Genomic DNA, 16,941 nt, shown 5'->3' with positions numbered 1-16,941 from the left:
GTAGTTGTTAAAAAAAAAAAAAAAAAAAAAAAACCACGAAGAGTGAAGTTGGTTGAAATTGGTTTAACACAGTAGGCATTTATACAACAAAATTAGAGTGGAGAGAGAGCGTGCAAAGATGAATATGAACCGTGATAGTAAGAGTTAAAAAGATGGAGAGAATAATATGGAAGATATCTTCCACGTAGAAAAAAATGAAGAGGAGTAAATGAATGGTTCACTCACCCATTCATCATCATTAACTCAAACTCCATGAAAAGAAGGGAGAAAAATAAAGAAACAAAATTAAGTATTTATTCATCCTTTTATAAATAATTGTGAATTTGAGATTCCTAATTTTATAAAAATGAAACATTTCATCCCAATTTTAAATTCAATTAAAGATCAATTTTAGTTTTTAAATTAAAGTAATCATTTTTATAATTAAATTAAAAAAAAGTACAATAATAATTATTAGATAATAATGTGTAACGACCCCCTTTTCGAGGGGTTCGAGTTACCGACCGTTACTTACTCACGTGGAAATAAGTAAAAATGCACATAAAGGAAATTTAGATTAAGTACGATATGTTCGAAAACACATCACAAACTAACGACACACACGACGCACACACAAAATGAAATGACACTATTAGTCCATGAAATTCAGAAATATAAACAAAATATAAAAGGTTTGTAAGTAACATATCAATAGGGCACACGACACCGATCTAGCCCAAAACTCCATAGCCCGTAGTTCTTGTGTGCCTCCACCTCGTCCTCTCCATCAAGCCTCATCTGAAAGAAAAGTCAGAGTAGCATGGACTTAAGATTTAGGCACTTTATTTACATTAATTTGATCATGGTGGGTACCATTTCATGCATGAAATTTGTGGTTGCTAAAGTGGATGGTTTTGGTTTTGGCATTTTTTTATGCTTCCATTTGATACAATTATTGTAATAAGCCTAAGGTGTATGGGCTTTAATGAATGAAGAAAGGTCTGTAATTTTATGGAGTCATTAGAGTCCATTTTAGGTTGTAATTGATCGAAAATGGAAGAGATAAGCAAGCTGAACCGAAGAAGATGGAAGAGGCGGTTCGGGTGTTTTTTCTGTCGTTGGGGACCGATTGAACATTTTTAAGGGTTGGTTTGTCCAGTTCGTGATCCTCGGGAGTGGCTCAAGTTATTTTTAATTATTAATGTAATAATTTAGTTAATTGCTTGCTTTAAAATGCCAAAACCAACCCACTTTAGTGTGTTTAATTAATTATGCATTATGAAGGTATGTTTTAATTAAATAGAAAATGTATATGCATAAAGTATGTCATATAGATTTAAAATCCCACCATAGGCTAAGCATGTTTCATGCATTCCAAGTATGTTATAAGTGTTATAATGTATAGTATGCATGTCTTAGGGTTCCATGAGTGATAGATATAATTGCATGGAATGGATGATTATATAAATTGTTATATAAAGCATGTTATAGGTTATTTTCAACGTCATAAAATGAGGTAGACGTTAAAATCTATAATAAAGTTAAGTGCATGCTCACTAAGGGTTAAGAATCGAGCACGATCAATTTTAACAGTTAAAAAGGGTCGATGTCTTATAAAATTGCGGTTACGAGAAAGCTCACCTGGCACGATCTTGTCTAAGGTTGAAGGTACTTAAGTTGACGGTTTACGGAACACCCACTACCTGGAGATCGGACCAGTACTTGAGTTTAGTTAGCCCAGTTTTATGAGCATGCTTAAGTGATGTAAGATTTAGAAAAATCACCTAGACTTAAGTTATATTTAATTAGCCGGAATATACTTAAGTAAAGAGTATACCCAACTATCTAAAATACTTAGTGGTAGGAAAAAGGTGTATCAGATACATCGTTTTCTCTTCACGCTCTCTGTAAAATTCACACAGTGAGATTCATGCTCGGCCTCGTGTCGCCCTGGGAGCGTCCTCCATTCGGAAGGTATTTGCATGAGTCAATAACAAGGTGAATTGAGAAAGTATTTATAGTAAGTGGGAGAAGGAAGTCAACACGTCCTATGGTCTCCACCACTAGGTTGCACCGTGAGATTCCCATGTTCCGCCTGCATGTGCCCTAGAGCAACTACCCATTCGGAGGGTCATAACATGGGAGTTGGAACAACGCAAACTCCAGAAATGGATAGGATTTCTTAAGTCCATTCCCAACTTTGGCTTTTTCATTCGATAGCGTTGTTGGGACCGATTTCTGAGGTCTGAAATTGGTGGGTCACACTTGCGAAGAATTACTAAGAGTCAGTATATTCTTGACCAAAATAGCGATAACTAAAACACTATAGGAACAAGAGTTATTATGGAATTAGTGTTTAAGTCAAGAATGTCTTGGTTTAGTGAATGAGTGATTGACTGCCCCTCGGTAGCAGTTGCTCTAACTCACTAAAGTATCGTTGCAAATTAATAATGATTTGGGTGCATTATTATATTTGCTAAAACTGATTGGATTAAACAGGATTAAGTCAAATCACTAATAGAATTTTCTTTATATCACAGCATGACAAACTCAATAGTACAATTACTCGCTTCTGAGAAATTAAACGGCGACAACTACACAACTTGGAAATCAAACCTAAACACAATACTAGTCATTGATGATTTAAAGTTTGTTTTAACTGAGGAGTGTCCTCCAAACCCAAACTCAAATGCAAACCGAACAGCTCGGGATGCATATGACAGATGGATAAAGGCAAATGACAAAGCCCGAGTGTACATTCTAGCCAGCATATCTGATGTTTTGGCTAAGAAACACGATGTTATGGGTACTGCTAAAGAGATTATGAAATCTCTAAAAGGGATGTTTGGACAACCGTCCTTCTCCCTTAGACATGAAGCCATAAAATACATTTACAACTGCCGTATGAAAGAAGGGACCTCAGTTAGAGAACATGTCCTGGACATGATGGTCCATTTCAATGTGGCAGAAGAAAATGAAGCTGTCATTGATGAGAAGAGTCAAGTCAGTTTTATCATGATGTCTCTTCCGAAGAGCTTCTTCCAGTTCCGCACCAATGTGGTTATGAACAAAATAGAATATAACTTGACTGCTCTTCTCAATGAGCTACAGACTTATCAGTCTCTCTTAACAAACAAGGGACAAACAGGAGAAGCAAATGTTGCCATCTCCAAGAAATTACTACGAGGATCGTCCTCCAAAAATAAGTCTGGACCTTCAACTTCTAAAAGTGTTTTGATGAAGAAGAAGGGAAAAGGGAAAAATAAGATTCCTACTAACCGCAAGAACAAGGTTCAAAAAGCAGATAAAGGAAAATGTTTCCATTGCAACGAAAATGGGCACTGGAAGAGAAATTGCCCAAAATACCTTGTAGAGAAGAAAGCCGAAAAGACACAACAAGGTAAATATGATTTACTCGTTGTAGAAATGTGTTTAGTAGAGTATGACAACTCAACTTGGATACTAGATTCAGGGGCGACTAATCATATTTGTTCTTTTTACCAGGAAACTAGCTCCTGGAGAATGCTTGCGTACGGCGAGATAACACTCAGGGTTGGAACATGAGAGGTTGTCTCAGCAAGATCAGTGGGAAATTTAAAGTTGTTTTTTGGAGATAGATTCATTATATTAGATAATGTACTTTTTGTTCCAGGAATGAAAAGAAATCTAATATCCATCTCTTGTTTATTAGAATAGTTGTATAAAGTATCTTTTGAAATTAATGAAGTGTTCATTTGCAAAAGAGGTATTCATATTTGTTCTGCAAAACTAAAAAACAACTTATATATGTTAAAACCGAGCAAAACAAAACCTATTTTAAATACTGAGATGTTTAAAACAGCTGAAACTCAAAATAAACGACAAAAGATTTCTCCTAATACCTATCTTTGGCATTTAAGACTAGGCCACATTAATCTCAATAGGATTGAGAGATTGGTTAAAAGAGGACTTCTAAATAAGTTAGAAGACAATTCTTTACCTCCATGTGAGTCTTGTCTTGAAGGTAAACTGACTAAACGATCATTTTGCGAAAAAGGTTATAGAGCCAAAGAAACCTTAGAACTCGTGAATATAGATCTCTGTGGTCCAATGAATGTCAAAGCACGAGGAGGGTATGAATATTTCATCAGTTTTATTGATGATTATTCAAGGTATGACTATCTTTACCTAATGCATCACAAGTCCGAAGCTCTTGAAAAATTCAGAGAGTATAAGACTGAGGTTCAGAATCTATTAGGTAAAACTATTAAAACACTTCGATCAGATCGAGGAAGAGAGTACATGGATTTAAGATTTCAGGACTATATGATAGAACATGGAATAAGGTCTCAACTCTCAGCCCCTGGTATGCCTCAACAAAATGGTGTATCAGAAAGGATAAATAGAGCTCTATTAGACATGGTTCGATCTATGATGAGTTTCGCTCAATTACCCGATCAATTTTGGGGATATGCAGTGGCGACTGCTACATACATTTTGAACATGGTTCCTACTAAGAGTGTTTTAGAAACACCTTATGAGTTATGGAAAGGGCGTAAAGGTAGTTTACGTCACTTTAGAATTTGGGGATGTCCAGCACATGTGTTGTTGCAAAATCCCAAGAAATTAGAACGTCGTTCAAAATTATGTCTATTCGTAGGATACCCCAAAGAGACGAAAGGTGGTTTGTTTTCTGATCCTCAAGAAAATAGAGTGTTTGTATCAACGAACGCTACATTCTTAGAGGAAGACCACGTAAGAAATCATCAACCTTGTAGCAAACTAGTATTAAGTGAGATTTCTAAAGAAGCTACTGATAAAACAACAAGAGTTGTTGATCAAGCTGGTCCTTCAACCAGAGTTGTTGATGGAGCTGACACTTCTGGTCAATCACATCCTTCTCAAGAGTTGAGAATGCCTCGACGTAGTGGGAGGGTTATAACTCAACCCGATCGTTACTTGGGTTTGGCAGAAACTCAAGTCATCATACCTGATGATGGCGTTGAGGATCCATTGACCTATAAACAGGCAATGAATGATGAGGATAGAGATCAGTGGATTAAAGCCATGAATCTTGAAATGGAGTCAATGTACTTCAATTCAGTCTGGGAACTTGTAGATCAACCGGATGGGGTAAAACCTATTGGTTGCAAATGGATCTATAAGAGGAAACGAGACCAAACCGGTAAGGTACAGATCTTTAAAGCACGACTAGTAGCAAAGGGTTATACCCAAAGAGAGGGGGTGGACTATGAAGAAACCTTCTCTCCTGTTGCTATGCTTAAATCAATAAGAATACTCTTGTCTATTGCCACATTTTATGATTATGAAATTTGGCAAATGGATGATAAGACAGCTTTTCTAAACGGCAATCTTGAAGAGAGTATCTATATGGCTCAACCAGAGGGGTTCATTGAACAGGATCACGAGCAAAGGGTTTGCAAGCTTAAAAGATCCATTTATGGGTTGAAGCAAGCATCTCGATCCTGGAATATAAAGTTTGATACTGCGATCAAATCTTATGGCTTTAAACAGAATGTTGACGAACCTTGTGTTTATAAAAGGATAGTCAACTCTACAGTAGCTTTCCTGGTGTTGTCGTTGACGATATCCTACTCATTGGAAATGATGTGGGAATTCTGACTGACATTAAGCATTGGCTGGCGACACAATTCCAAATGAAAGATTTTTGAGAGGCTCAGTTTGTTCTTGGAATCCAAATTGTTCGGAATCGCAAGAACAAAACACTAGCATTGTCTCAAGCATCGTACATCGACAAAATGTTGATTCGATATAAGATGCAGGACTCCAAGAAAGGATTATTACCTTTCAGGCATGGAGTTCATTTGTCGAAGGAACAAAGTCCTAAGACACCTCAAGAAGTTGAGGATATGAAACACATTCCCTATGCATCAGCGGTCGGTAGTCTGATGTATGCCATGCTATGTACCCGACCCGACATATGCTATGCTGTGGGAATTGTCAGCAGATATCAGTCCAATCCGGGACGTGCTCATTGGACTGCCGTTAAGAATATCCTCAAGTTTCTTAGGAGAACGAGGGACTATATGCTAATGTACGGTGCTAAGGATCTGATCCTTACAGGGTACACTGACTCAGATTTTCAGACCGATGTAGATTCGAGGAAATCGACATCAGGATCTGTCTTCACTCTGAACGGAGGAGCAATAATATGAAGAAGCATAAAGCAAGGTTGCATTGCTGATTCCACCATGGAGGCTGAGTATGTTGCTACTTGTGAAGCAGCGAAAGAATCTGTATGGCTTTGGAAGTTCTTAACTGATTTGGAAGTCGTTCCAAATATGCATCTTCCCGTCACTCTTTATTGTGATAACAGTGGAGCAGTTGCAAATTCAAAAGAACCAAGAAGCCATAAGCGAGGAAAACATATTGAACGCAAATATCATCTCATAAGGGAGATTGTGCAACGAGGAGATGTGATCGTCACACAGATAGCTTCAGAGCACAACATTGCTGATCCATTTACAAAGCCCCTCACGGCTAAAGTGTTTGAAGGGCACCTAGTGAGTCTAGGACTACGAGTTATGTAATTTAGGGCAAGTGGGAGAAAATGCATCAGTATGTGATGCCCTAGTTTATTGTATTTCTCTCTACTCAACGTTATAAAACCCAACTAGAGTTTTAGTCCAAGTGGGAGTTTGTTAGGTTTTATGTCCTAAAACTCATAGTTTGTAAACAAAGATATATTCTATTTTCAATAAAGTTATTATTAATGTTTATTCAGTAAAAATTGTTCTTGAATAAAGTGAACTTTACGATCATTAATCTAAATCCAATAAACTAAGAACACTCTGGCTATAGTATGATTACTTAAACTATATGTAGAGACATAAGAGTGGTTCAAGTTCAAGTATATAGTCAAAATGATCTATAGTATAAGGATAAGGCTGAGTACCTTATTCTAGGGACACTATGGATGCGGCCCACTTTTGTATATGATATAAACAATGTGATCACTAAATTGTGCATGTGGAAACATGTGAGTGGGGGCGTCCTATGCAATGAGTATTGCATAAGATCGGACCATGAAGAAAACCACTCTCACTTTATAAAGTCGTTTACTGTTGAGACTGATTTTCTTTTCATTCGATAACCTAAGTAACTCGGTTTTAATCCTGAGCTAACCATGAACTCCTGTTTATTCGGAATTATCCTTAGATTTGCATGGGTGAGAGTGGCTCTAGTTCGCCGACTCAACAGGCCTCCCATTTCAGGGGTAAGACTGGGTGAATGGCTAGGGACGTGGGGTGCAAGACGGAATTCACTCCTACCCACTTTTAGGGATAGAAGAAAGGTAGTTCCCTTAAGCACTGACTCCAGGTCTTGAACAAGGGGCCCCACCCTCTCATTGGCCTGAGAGGGATTCGGTTTACTGGTTGGACCACAAACCAATTGTTCATTAGAGGATCAGTGAGACATAAGGAACAAGAAGTAACTTCAGGGGTAAAACGGTAAATTGACCCAGCTCTAGTTACGAACAACCTGTGAAGGATCGACTTACTAATCATGGTTATATCAGATGGACAGAAATATATCTATAGTGAGGGGAGTGCAACTACTATGCTATAGTGGAGTGTCCTAGTAGTTAACGAATGTTGGTTAACCAGGTTAATGAGTTTAACCGGTTAATNGTCGGTAGTCTGATGTATGCCATGCTATGTACCCGACCCGACATATGCTATGCTGTGGGAATTGTCAGCAGATATCAGTCCAATCCGGGACGTGCTCATTGGACTGCCGTTAAGAATATCCTCAAGTTTCTTAGGAGAACGAGGGACTATATGCTAATGTACGGTGCTAAGGATCTGATCCTTACAGGGTACACTGACTCAGATTTTCAAACCGATGTAGATTCGAGGAAATCGACATCAGGATCTGTCTTCACTCTGAACGGAGGAGCAATAATATGGAGAAGCATAAAGCAAGGTTGCATTGCTGATTCCACCATGGAGGCTGAGTATGTTGCTGCTTGTGAAGNATTTGAATTAATATTAAATATTAATTAAATAGTTTAATTAATCATTTAATGTTACTTTAATTTGAAATTCATTATTCAAATTAATTGTTGAATTAAAATGAAGAAAGTCAAAATGTTGACTTTCATCTAATTGAAAAATCCATGTTAGTGGAATTTTGAGGTGTCAAAATTTGGTTTAACCAAACTTGCATGTTTGCCAAATAAACCCCACAAGTTTGAGTGGAATTTTGAGTGTCAAAATTTGGTTAACTCAAACATGCATGCTTGCCACATCATCCCAAACATTTGAGTGGAATTTTAAGTGTCAAAATTTAGTGATCTCAAGTTTGCATGAACATGCAAACTTGATTCTTTAAATAGAGTGATCATGATACTTGGAGGGGATTCTTCGTCTTGATGAAAAACCTTGAGAAAAACTTCTCACAAACACTCTCTTTCACATATACAAAATCCCTCCCAAGTTTAGTTACTCACCGGATTCCACAATCCCGTTCTAAGGCCGGAGGATAGTGGAGAAGACACTAGTGGTGGTTCGAAACCGGTTCGTGAGGCAAAAGGAGTTTGAACTACAAAAGGTTAGTATTTAAACTCATTAAGTTTTAATACTTATGAACATGCTAGTAATTTACAATAATTGATGTTCTAAAAGTGCCTAAGATCCAAATTGCTTCCGCATGTGTTATATTAACACCAACACCCACGCCCCTTCCTGGCCGGCCCCTTTCCTGGCTGGCCCCTTTTCGGTTGCAGCCTGAATAGCCCTTTTCGTTTGCGGTCTGAATGATCCCTTTCGAGTTGCAGCCTGAATGGCCCCTTTCCTGTCCCATTTCCAGTTGCAGCCTGAATGGCCCTTTTCTTGGCCCATTTCCAGTTGCGGCCTGAATGGCCCGTTTCCTGGCCGGCCCCTTTCCGCTTGCGGCCTAAATGACCATTTCCTGGCCGGCCCTTTTCGGTTTTGGCTTGAATGGCCCCTTTCCTAGCCGGCCCCTTTCCGGTTGCGGCCTGAATGTCCCCTTTCCTGGCCGGCCCCTTTCCGGTTGCGGCTTGAATGGCCCCTTTCCTAGTCGGCCCCTTTCCTGGCCGGCCCCTTTCCAGTTGTGGCCTTAATGGCCCCTTTCCTGGCCGACCCCTTTTTGGTTGCGGCCTGAATGGCCCCTTTTCGGTTGCGGCCTAAATGGCCCGTTTCCTAGCCGAACCCTTTCTGGTTGCAACCTAAATGGCCATTTCCTTCCCGGCCCCTTTTCGGTTGAAGCCTGAATGGCCATTTCCTGCAAGGCACCTTTCGGGTTGTGGCCAGAATGGCCCCTTTCCGGTTGTGGCCTGAATCGCCCCTTTCCTGGCCGGCCCCTTTCCGGTTTCGGCCTGAATGGCCCCTTTCGGTTGCGGCCTAAATGGCACCTTTCCTGGCCGGCCCCTTTCCGGTTGCGGCCTGAATGGCCCCTTTCCGGTTGCGGCCCCGGTAGCGGCCTGAATGGTCCCTTTCTGATTGCAGCCTGAATGCCCCCTTTCTGGTTGCGGCCTGAATGGCCCCTCTCCTATTGCGGCCTTCACGGTTGTGACCTGAATGGCCCCTTTCTTGGCCCCTTTCTGGTTAATTAATACATGTTTTACAATAGAAAAAATCATTGTTTTGAGAAAAAATCATCTTATCCCTTACGATTTGAAGATGCTTAAAGTGTTGATCGATGTTTTGAGAAAAAATCAGAACATCATCAATATAAACAATTGAAAAGTCTTGAAAAGGATTGAAAATATCATTCATACAGGCCTAGAGAAACATATCGGAATAAATCCGTGCAGTCTCAGAAGCCAACATATTCAAGAAGGAAAGAAAAAGCAAACTTGCTTCAAATGTCGTGAAGAAGGACACTATGCTAACAAGTGTCCAATCAGAGGAAAGATCAATGAATTGGAGATAGATCAAGAGCTGAAAAATCAGCTATTACGACTAACCCTAACCGACTCAGAGCAATCAAGCGAGGGAGAAATCCTCGAACTCCAAGAAGAATCTGATTCATATTCCAGCACAGAATACGAATCAGAACAAGAAGGAAAAAGAACGTGCGAAGGATGCATAAATGTCCTTACTAAGGATCAAGAAATTCTACTCGAAGTAGTAGAAAAAGTTCAAGACCCAGAGATTCAACAGAAGATTGCTCAACGACTTAGAGATGCCATGACAATCTCTAAGCCACCTGAAAGGGAGGAGAAAAATCCCTACAGACTCCAATCTGTTCTCCAGAGATTTGAAAAACCGAGGGAACTCACTACTCAAGATCTACAAAGGGAGATTAATAATCTCAAACAAGAGATACAGGCGCTGAGATCTGAAACCAGGTCAGAATCTTATACGCTTCGTCAAGAAATTCTCAATCTTCAGGAAAGGCTGCCTGCACAAAAAGAAACGGCGCAACCGAACCTGGATGAAGAGGATTTTCAAAGTTCCTTCGTTGGAGTCGTCACCACTTCACAATTTCAAAAATGGTACGCTCTCGTTACCTTAAAAATTTATGATTTCAAAATCACACTAAAGGCTCTCATAGATACTGGAGCCGATCAAAATTGCATTCAAGAAGGCCTAATACCTACAAAGTATTTTGAAAAAACTACTGAGGGCCTTAGAGGTGCTAACAATAACAAACTCAAAATTAATTACAAGCTATCAAAAGTTCATGTCTGCAATGATGGAATTTGCTTCGTAAATTCCTTCCTTTTAGTAAAAGACTTACGACAAGAACTAATCCTAGGTACTCCTTTCATTACTCAATTATATCCTTTTAGAATAACTGAAAAGGGGTTAGAATCAAAAGCCTTAGGAAAGAAAATAAAATTTAACTTTCTTTCCCCATAAGGATTAGCGAAATAAATAACCTTCAAAAGAATACAGTTATTCAATCAATAAATGTATTAAATTATAAAGAAAAACAAATTTCTTTTTTGAAAGAAGAAATTTCATTCAAAAGAATAGAAGAATAAATTCAAAATAAGACTGTCCAGTCTAAAATCAAAACTTTACAAACTCAATTAGAAAAAGAAGTTTGTTCAAATATCCCAAATGCCTTTTGGGATAGGAAACAACACATAGTTGATCTTCCTTATATCAAAGGTTTCGAGGAGAAAAATATTCCTACGAACGCCCGACCTATTCAAATGAATAGTGAATTGCTAACATTCTGCATAGCAGAAATCAATGATCTTTTGCAGAAGGGTCTTATTAGACCATCAAAGAGCCCCTGGTCATGTGCGGCTTTTTACGTCAACAACCAGGCAGAAAAGGAACGTGGAGTCCCGCGACTGGTAATTAACTATAAACCCTTAAATATGGTTTTGAAATGGATTAGATATCCAATTCCAGATAAATCAGATTTAATGCAAAGAATTTCAAATGCAAAAATATTTTCAAAATTTGACATGAAATCAGGATTTTGGCAAATCCAGATTTCAGAAAAGGACAAGTACAAAACGGCTTTTAATGTCCCTTTCGGACAATACGAATGGAACGTTATGCCATTTGGGCTAAAAAACGCTCCATCCGAATTTCAAAAGATTATGAATGATATTTTCAATCCTTTTCAAGACTTTTCAATTGTTTATATTGATGATGTTCTGATTTTTTCTCAAAACATCGATCAACACTTTAAGCATCTTCAAACATTTTTTACGACAGTCAAAAGAAACGGTTTAGTTGTGTCTAAACCCAAGATTAAACTTTTTAAAAAAAAAATCCGTTTTCTCGGATTTGAAATTCATTTGGGTCTAATTAAACCCATTCAAAGGTCCATTGAGTTTGCCTCAAACTTTCCAGACCAAATTACAGATAAGACCCAACTACAAAGATTTTTGGGATGTCTCAATTATGTGTCTGATTTCCTTCAAAATATCAGACCCATCTGCAAGCCACTTTTTGAGAGACTAAAAAAGAATCCAAAGCCCTCGACTGAAGAACACACCAAAACAGTCCAAAAAATCAAATCCCTTGTCAAGTCAATCCCGTGTTTATCGCTGATAAACCAAAGGGCTAGTTTAATAGTGGAGACCGACGCATCCGATATTGGATATGGAGGAATCCTAAAACAGTCCCTTGACAAGAAAGAATCCATTGTCCATTTCCATTCGGGAATATGGAATTCTACTCAAAAAAATTATTCAACAGTAAAGAAAGAAATACTTTCAATAGTACTCTGTGTACAAAAATTTCAAAGTGATTTAATTAACAAAAGTTTTGTTATAAAAACAGATTCAAGGGCATCAAAATTTGTTTTAGAAAAAGATGTCAAGAATCTTGGGTCTAAACAAATTTTTGCTAGATGGCAAGCCATTTTATCTTGCTTCGACTTTCAAATTTTGCCTATAAAAGGGATCGAAAACCCTTTGGCAGATTACCTCTCAAGAGAGTTCTTACTCTCGAAAAAAAATTCTCCCTAACCAATCTTCATTTCCCAGCAATGACCAGAAAGAAAGTGATAGAAAAAGGGAAGAAGCCCAATGCTTCTTCGAGCACACCTACTCCAATGACATCCGACAGCTATGCAATGGATGCTGGTTTCACATTGGTGACTAGATCTAAAGCAAAGCTTTCTCAAAAACAGGCGGAGGTTATTACTCCGACGAGGCCTTCAGCCTCTTCAACACGACCATCTGCCGTTACTCCATCGAGACCCACTGTCTCTTCCACTTCAAAGGGATCTTCTGTCCCCTCGACCTACTCGGACGCGGTTGTTCCCGTTCGTTTTTCTCCGGTTCCTGAAATCAAAACCTATTTTCAAAAATCTGTGTCCATACCAGAAGCTCTGGTAGAACCAGAATACGACGACCCGAAAATCGGCGAAGTCGTTAAAAAAGCCTATCCATCGGGATTCTTTTATATCCCAGAAGATCTTCATAAAACTAGAAGGTTTTATGAATTCATTCTAGTCGACACAAAGTCTGTCGAAATTACTCATATTCCGAGTTGCGATGATCCTTCGAAAATCGCGTATTCAAAATTAAAACTTTTTAAAGTCATGAATCCGACGTATTGGAATCAAGATCCATACACGGAAAAGACATTCTCAAAACCTTTTGTTCCTCATTGTTACTCATACAGAGACTATCAGATGGCATGGTTCAATGTCATTTGGTATCAAAACTACGAGCATTCGTGGTTCATTCAATTCTGCCAGAATGCTCATAAAATTCATTACCCATTTTGGTTCATCAAATGGTGGAAAATCTTTGGATCAACCAAAGATATATTTCCAGTTCCAATACAAGAATCGTACCACTATTTCATTCAAAATATATTCAAAATCCCATTTCCATTGACCATGCGTTTTTGCGTATATTTTCAAATTCCTTGGATTTTAACTTGGAATTTTCAAATTAAAGAGACCGAAGACCAAATAAAACAGGTCTTCAAAACTATCAAAATAAAATGGTGGGATAAATACACTTATACCCACGCAGACATCAAAGCGGTAAAGGTCTGGCTATCGGAGAATGGCCACCTTCAAGATTTATCCAAGAAGAAGACCTCCGAATTCCTTAATTTAAAGTCAAGGCTGCTCGCCGCATTAGCTCAGACAACTTCGGAAGCTGATTTTCAAAAGCTTCTTCAAGAAGCCACATCAGTCGGTTCGACATCTTCTCCTTCTATAATAGAGGAAGAAGATGAAGACACGATCTATGATCTCAATGATCCATTTTTGGATTCACAACCACCTTTGTAGATATCATCATCTCAATGACTGAATAGTCGTTAAACNAAAAAAAAAAAAAAAAAAAAAAAAAAAAAAAAAAAAAAAAAAATTTCAAATCCGTGAATGGAATATGTTCCCTAACATATTCCATTCAATTTTCCTTCTTTTGACATCTTGTCTATTTTAATTTTTCTTATTATTATTGTACCTTTTCTTATTTCATCATTTCATAAAAGGATGAAATATTAATGTAAAAACATCTATGTATATCTATTGTAAAACATGTATTAATTAAGCTAGGATGATAGAGCTCATGTAAATCGTAAAGGCTCACATCATTAAGCATAGAAGTTGGTATCAGAGCCATTCAATTTTCGTGAGGAAGAGGAGTTACTCGATCTTTTCACTCTATCTCCCATCTTTAGCTTATTTTCACTCTCTCCCATCGAAGTATTTTTACACTTTTATTTTGCTCGGAAGAGGTCTCCACAAGTTAAATGCTAGTCTTTAATAAATATCACAACCATAGTCTCTATTTCTTCCATAAAAAATTTACCATGGTCTTCTCGTTCTCACATTTTAGTGATCTAAATTTGAAAGAAAAAAAAAAAAAAAAAAAAAAACATTAACAAAAATTATAATTAAAATAAAAACCACCCACGAGAAAATTAAATTAATTAAGGGCAGTTCACATTTCTTCCGGGCCCTCCATAGTAAAAGTAATTTCCCCAAACTCTATCATTTCGAGGTTGAATATTATAGCAATTTGGATTATCTGCCCAAACCTCCAAATCCGACAATGGAATCAACCTATTATCCAAATTCACAACCTTCATATTACGAAAATAAGCAGCTTTTCGGAACCCCTCGCCGGCGAAATGCCCACTCCCCATTTCCGTCGCCGTGTGAAATCCCCACGACCTCTTATTCACCACCTCTCCGCCAAACTGTGTCTTCGTTGCGTGGCTTCGAAGGTGAGTGAACAAAAACGCCGGCCAGTACCCGATCACCACTCCCGACCCGTATTCCAACCACCAATCCCCGTGCTTCGGATCCTTTGAACAACCACAAACAACAACCCCCAATTCAATTTGGACTCATAATCTTCAAGAAAACGCATGAAATTGAAATCGGTTACCTTCCAAACCAGTAAGCTGATACTGAATTGGGCGCCGTTGTAGGAGGAAGTTGGAGCAATTGTAGCTCCAATGGCGATTCTACGGTTGGTTTGAACGAAGCCTGGACAGATTAAATTGTAGCAGCCTGTTGCTTGATATGCGTCGGACTGTTCATCCAAAAAGTTACCGTCATTTCATTTTCAATCTGATTTTGTTGATAATTTTTGTGTTTTAGTGTTCTTACCGTCCAATAAGTGAAGAATCTTGTATTGTTGTCTCCATACATCTTGGGGTAAACCTATATAGAAAAGTTAGGCATAGAATTAAAATTTGTATGGATTAGAAGATTGAATCGGTTTAGAAAGTTACCTGCCACCCAGCTTCAATGGTGTTGAGATCATGTGGTAATGTACCGGAGACGAGCCATATCTGTGAGAGGCTGAACTCGAATGGATAGTTGACCCGCGGCTTCCATACGGTCATGCTTGCCTGGGCTCCGTAGTACTGTCCTCCACTTACAAACCCCACTGCATACTGCCACCAACAAAATTTACATTCATTTCCACCTGGGTTTCCCCAAAATCTTAAAATTTACAAGGGAGGACTCTATATTTTGGAGAAAAAGACGTGAGATCCCACATATGCTAGGAAGGAGAACATCGGTTAGGGAGAATAACGAAACACCTCTTACAAGGGAGTGGAAACCTCCTGCTAGCTGAGGCTTTTTAAAAATCTTGAGGGAAGCCCGAAAGGGAAAACCCCAAAGAGGATGATATCTGCTAGCGGTGAGCTTGGGCCGTTTGGTATAGAGCAAGACATCGGGCGATGTGCCAGCGAGGAGATTGAGCCCCAAAGTGGGTGGACAAAGGCAGTGTGTCAACAAGGACGCTCGGCCCCGAAGAAAGTAGATTGGGAGGTCCCACTTTGATTGGAGAAGGAAATGATTGCAAGGGGGTGGATTGTGAGATCCCACATTGGTTGGGAGGAAACGAAACACCCTTTACAAAGGTGTGGAAGCCTCCCACTAATAGACTTGCACCCGAAAAGGAAAAGTCGAAAGAGAACAGGCCCCGAAGGGGTACATTGTGAGATCCCCACATTGGTTGGGAGAAGAACTAAACACCCTCTTTATAGGAGTGTTAAACTTCTTCTCCGGAAGGGAAAAGCCGAAAGAGAACAATATCGACTAGGTAACTGAGTTTAAGTTGGTTAAAGACTGACCTCATGACCTTTGCTGGGAGAGTCTCCGCTTGCTTTTCTTCCAAATCTCTGAACCGAACTCGCTCTCAACATATCCTCTTCTGTCGTTCTTCTGATCGGAACTGTCCCCTCTGGGCAGGATTCTCCGGACATGCTCCATAATTGGAACATTTCCGTCTCCACCTCACCGGAATGGCTCTGGTTATACGGCCTCTCCGGCGGATCCTGAAACAGCATTTCCACAATTAAAAACAAAACCCATTTCGAAAATTTAGCCTCAGATTCCTTGAACTTACCAATGGCTTCTTTCCTTTGAGCAATGGATGATCAAAAGCTAGCTGCCGATGAGTTTCAACACAATCTATAAAGTCACCATCCGGACTCTGCACCCAAATAAAAGCATCACAATCAAGCTCCAAAACAGAGGAGATTAAACAAGAGTTACAGACCTGAATGGTTTTGACAGGCAACTTGTTGATTCGGTTAAGATCAGCTTGAATAAGCTTCAATTTCTTCAACTGATTCTCCGACCGGAACGCCGCCGTATGGTTATTGGGATGGATTTTTTTGTCGGGACGACAAAACGATGAAACGACAAGAAGGGAAAAAACAAGAACAGGAAGAAGAGGACGGTGGAAAGTTTTAGAATCCATATTTAATCCGAAAAAAAAAACATGGGTCATTGTCTTTTGTGTTTGTCTTCTTTCTTTTTCTTAGTATAATATATACATATATGAGTTTTAGAGCACGGGAGCGGGAATTAACTGTTTCATTCTTTTTGTGGCTTAAAGTTGGGTCCTCTCATCTGGCAGCTGTTTCAACAAAAAAAAAAAAAAATAATAATAATAATAAAAAGAAATTTAAAATTGGAATTGAATAGGTTATGGTTCATTCTTTTTTTTTTGTGTTTGTCCGCTGCGAATATATTTATGAAATTGTTTAGTTGAATTATTATTGAAGACGAAAA

At 38.8% G+C, this 16,941-nt stretch overlaps 1 protein-coding gene across 1 annotated transcript; it reads right to left on the bottom strand.

Annotated features, from left to right (window-relative positions):
* Positions 1-14,333: 14,333 nt before the first annotated feature.
* On the bottom strand, positions 14,334-16,627 carry LOC111449876. Its single transcript, XM_023089969.1, has 7 exons — positions 16,424-16,627; positions 16,271-16,357; positions 15,996-16,199; positions 15,144-15,308; positions 15,019-15,072; positions 14,795-14,941; positions 14,334-14,711 (listed from the first exon to the last, which is right to left on the bottom strand). The coding sequence occupies exons 1-7, from the start codon at positions 16,625-16,627 to the stop codon at positions 14,334-14,336; spliced, it is 1,239 nt and encodes a 412-aa protein (XP_022945737.1).
* Between the last annotated feature and the right edge of the window lie 314 nt (positions 16,628-16,941).

Source organism: Cucurbita moschata, unplaced genomic scaffold, assembly GCF_002738365.1.
Source record: "Cucurbita moschata cultivar Rifu unplaced genomic scaffold, Cmos_1.0 Cmo_Scf00011, whole genome shotgun sequence".
Classification (NCBI taxonomy): domain Eukaryota; kingdom Viridiplantae; phylum Streptophyta; class Magnoliopsida; order Cucurbitales; family Cucurbitaceae; genus Cucurbita; species Cucurbita moschata.
This window is presented reverse-complemented; position numbering and strand designations above follow the sequence as displayed.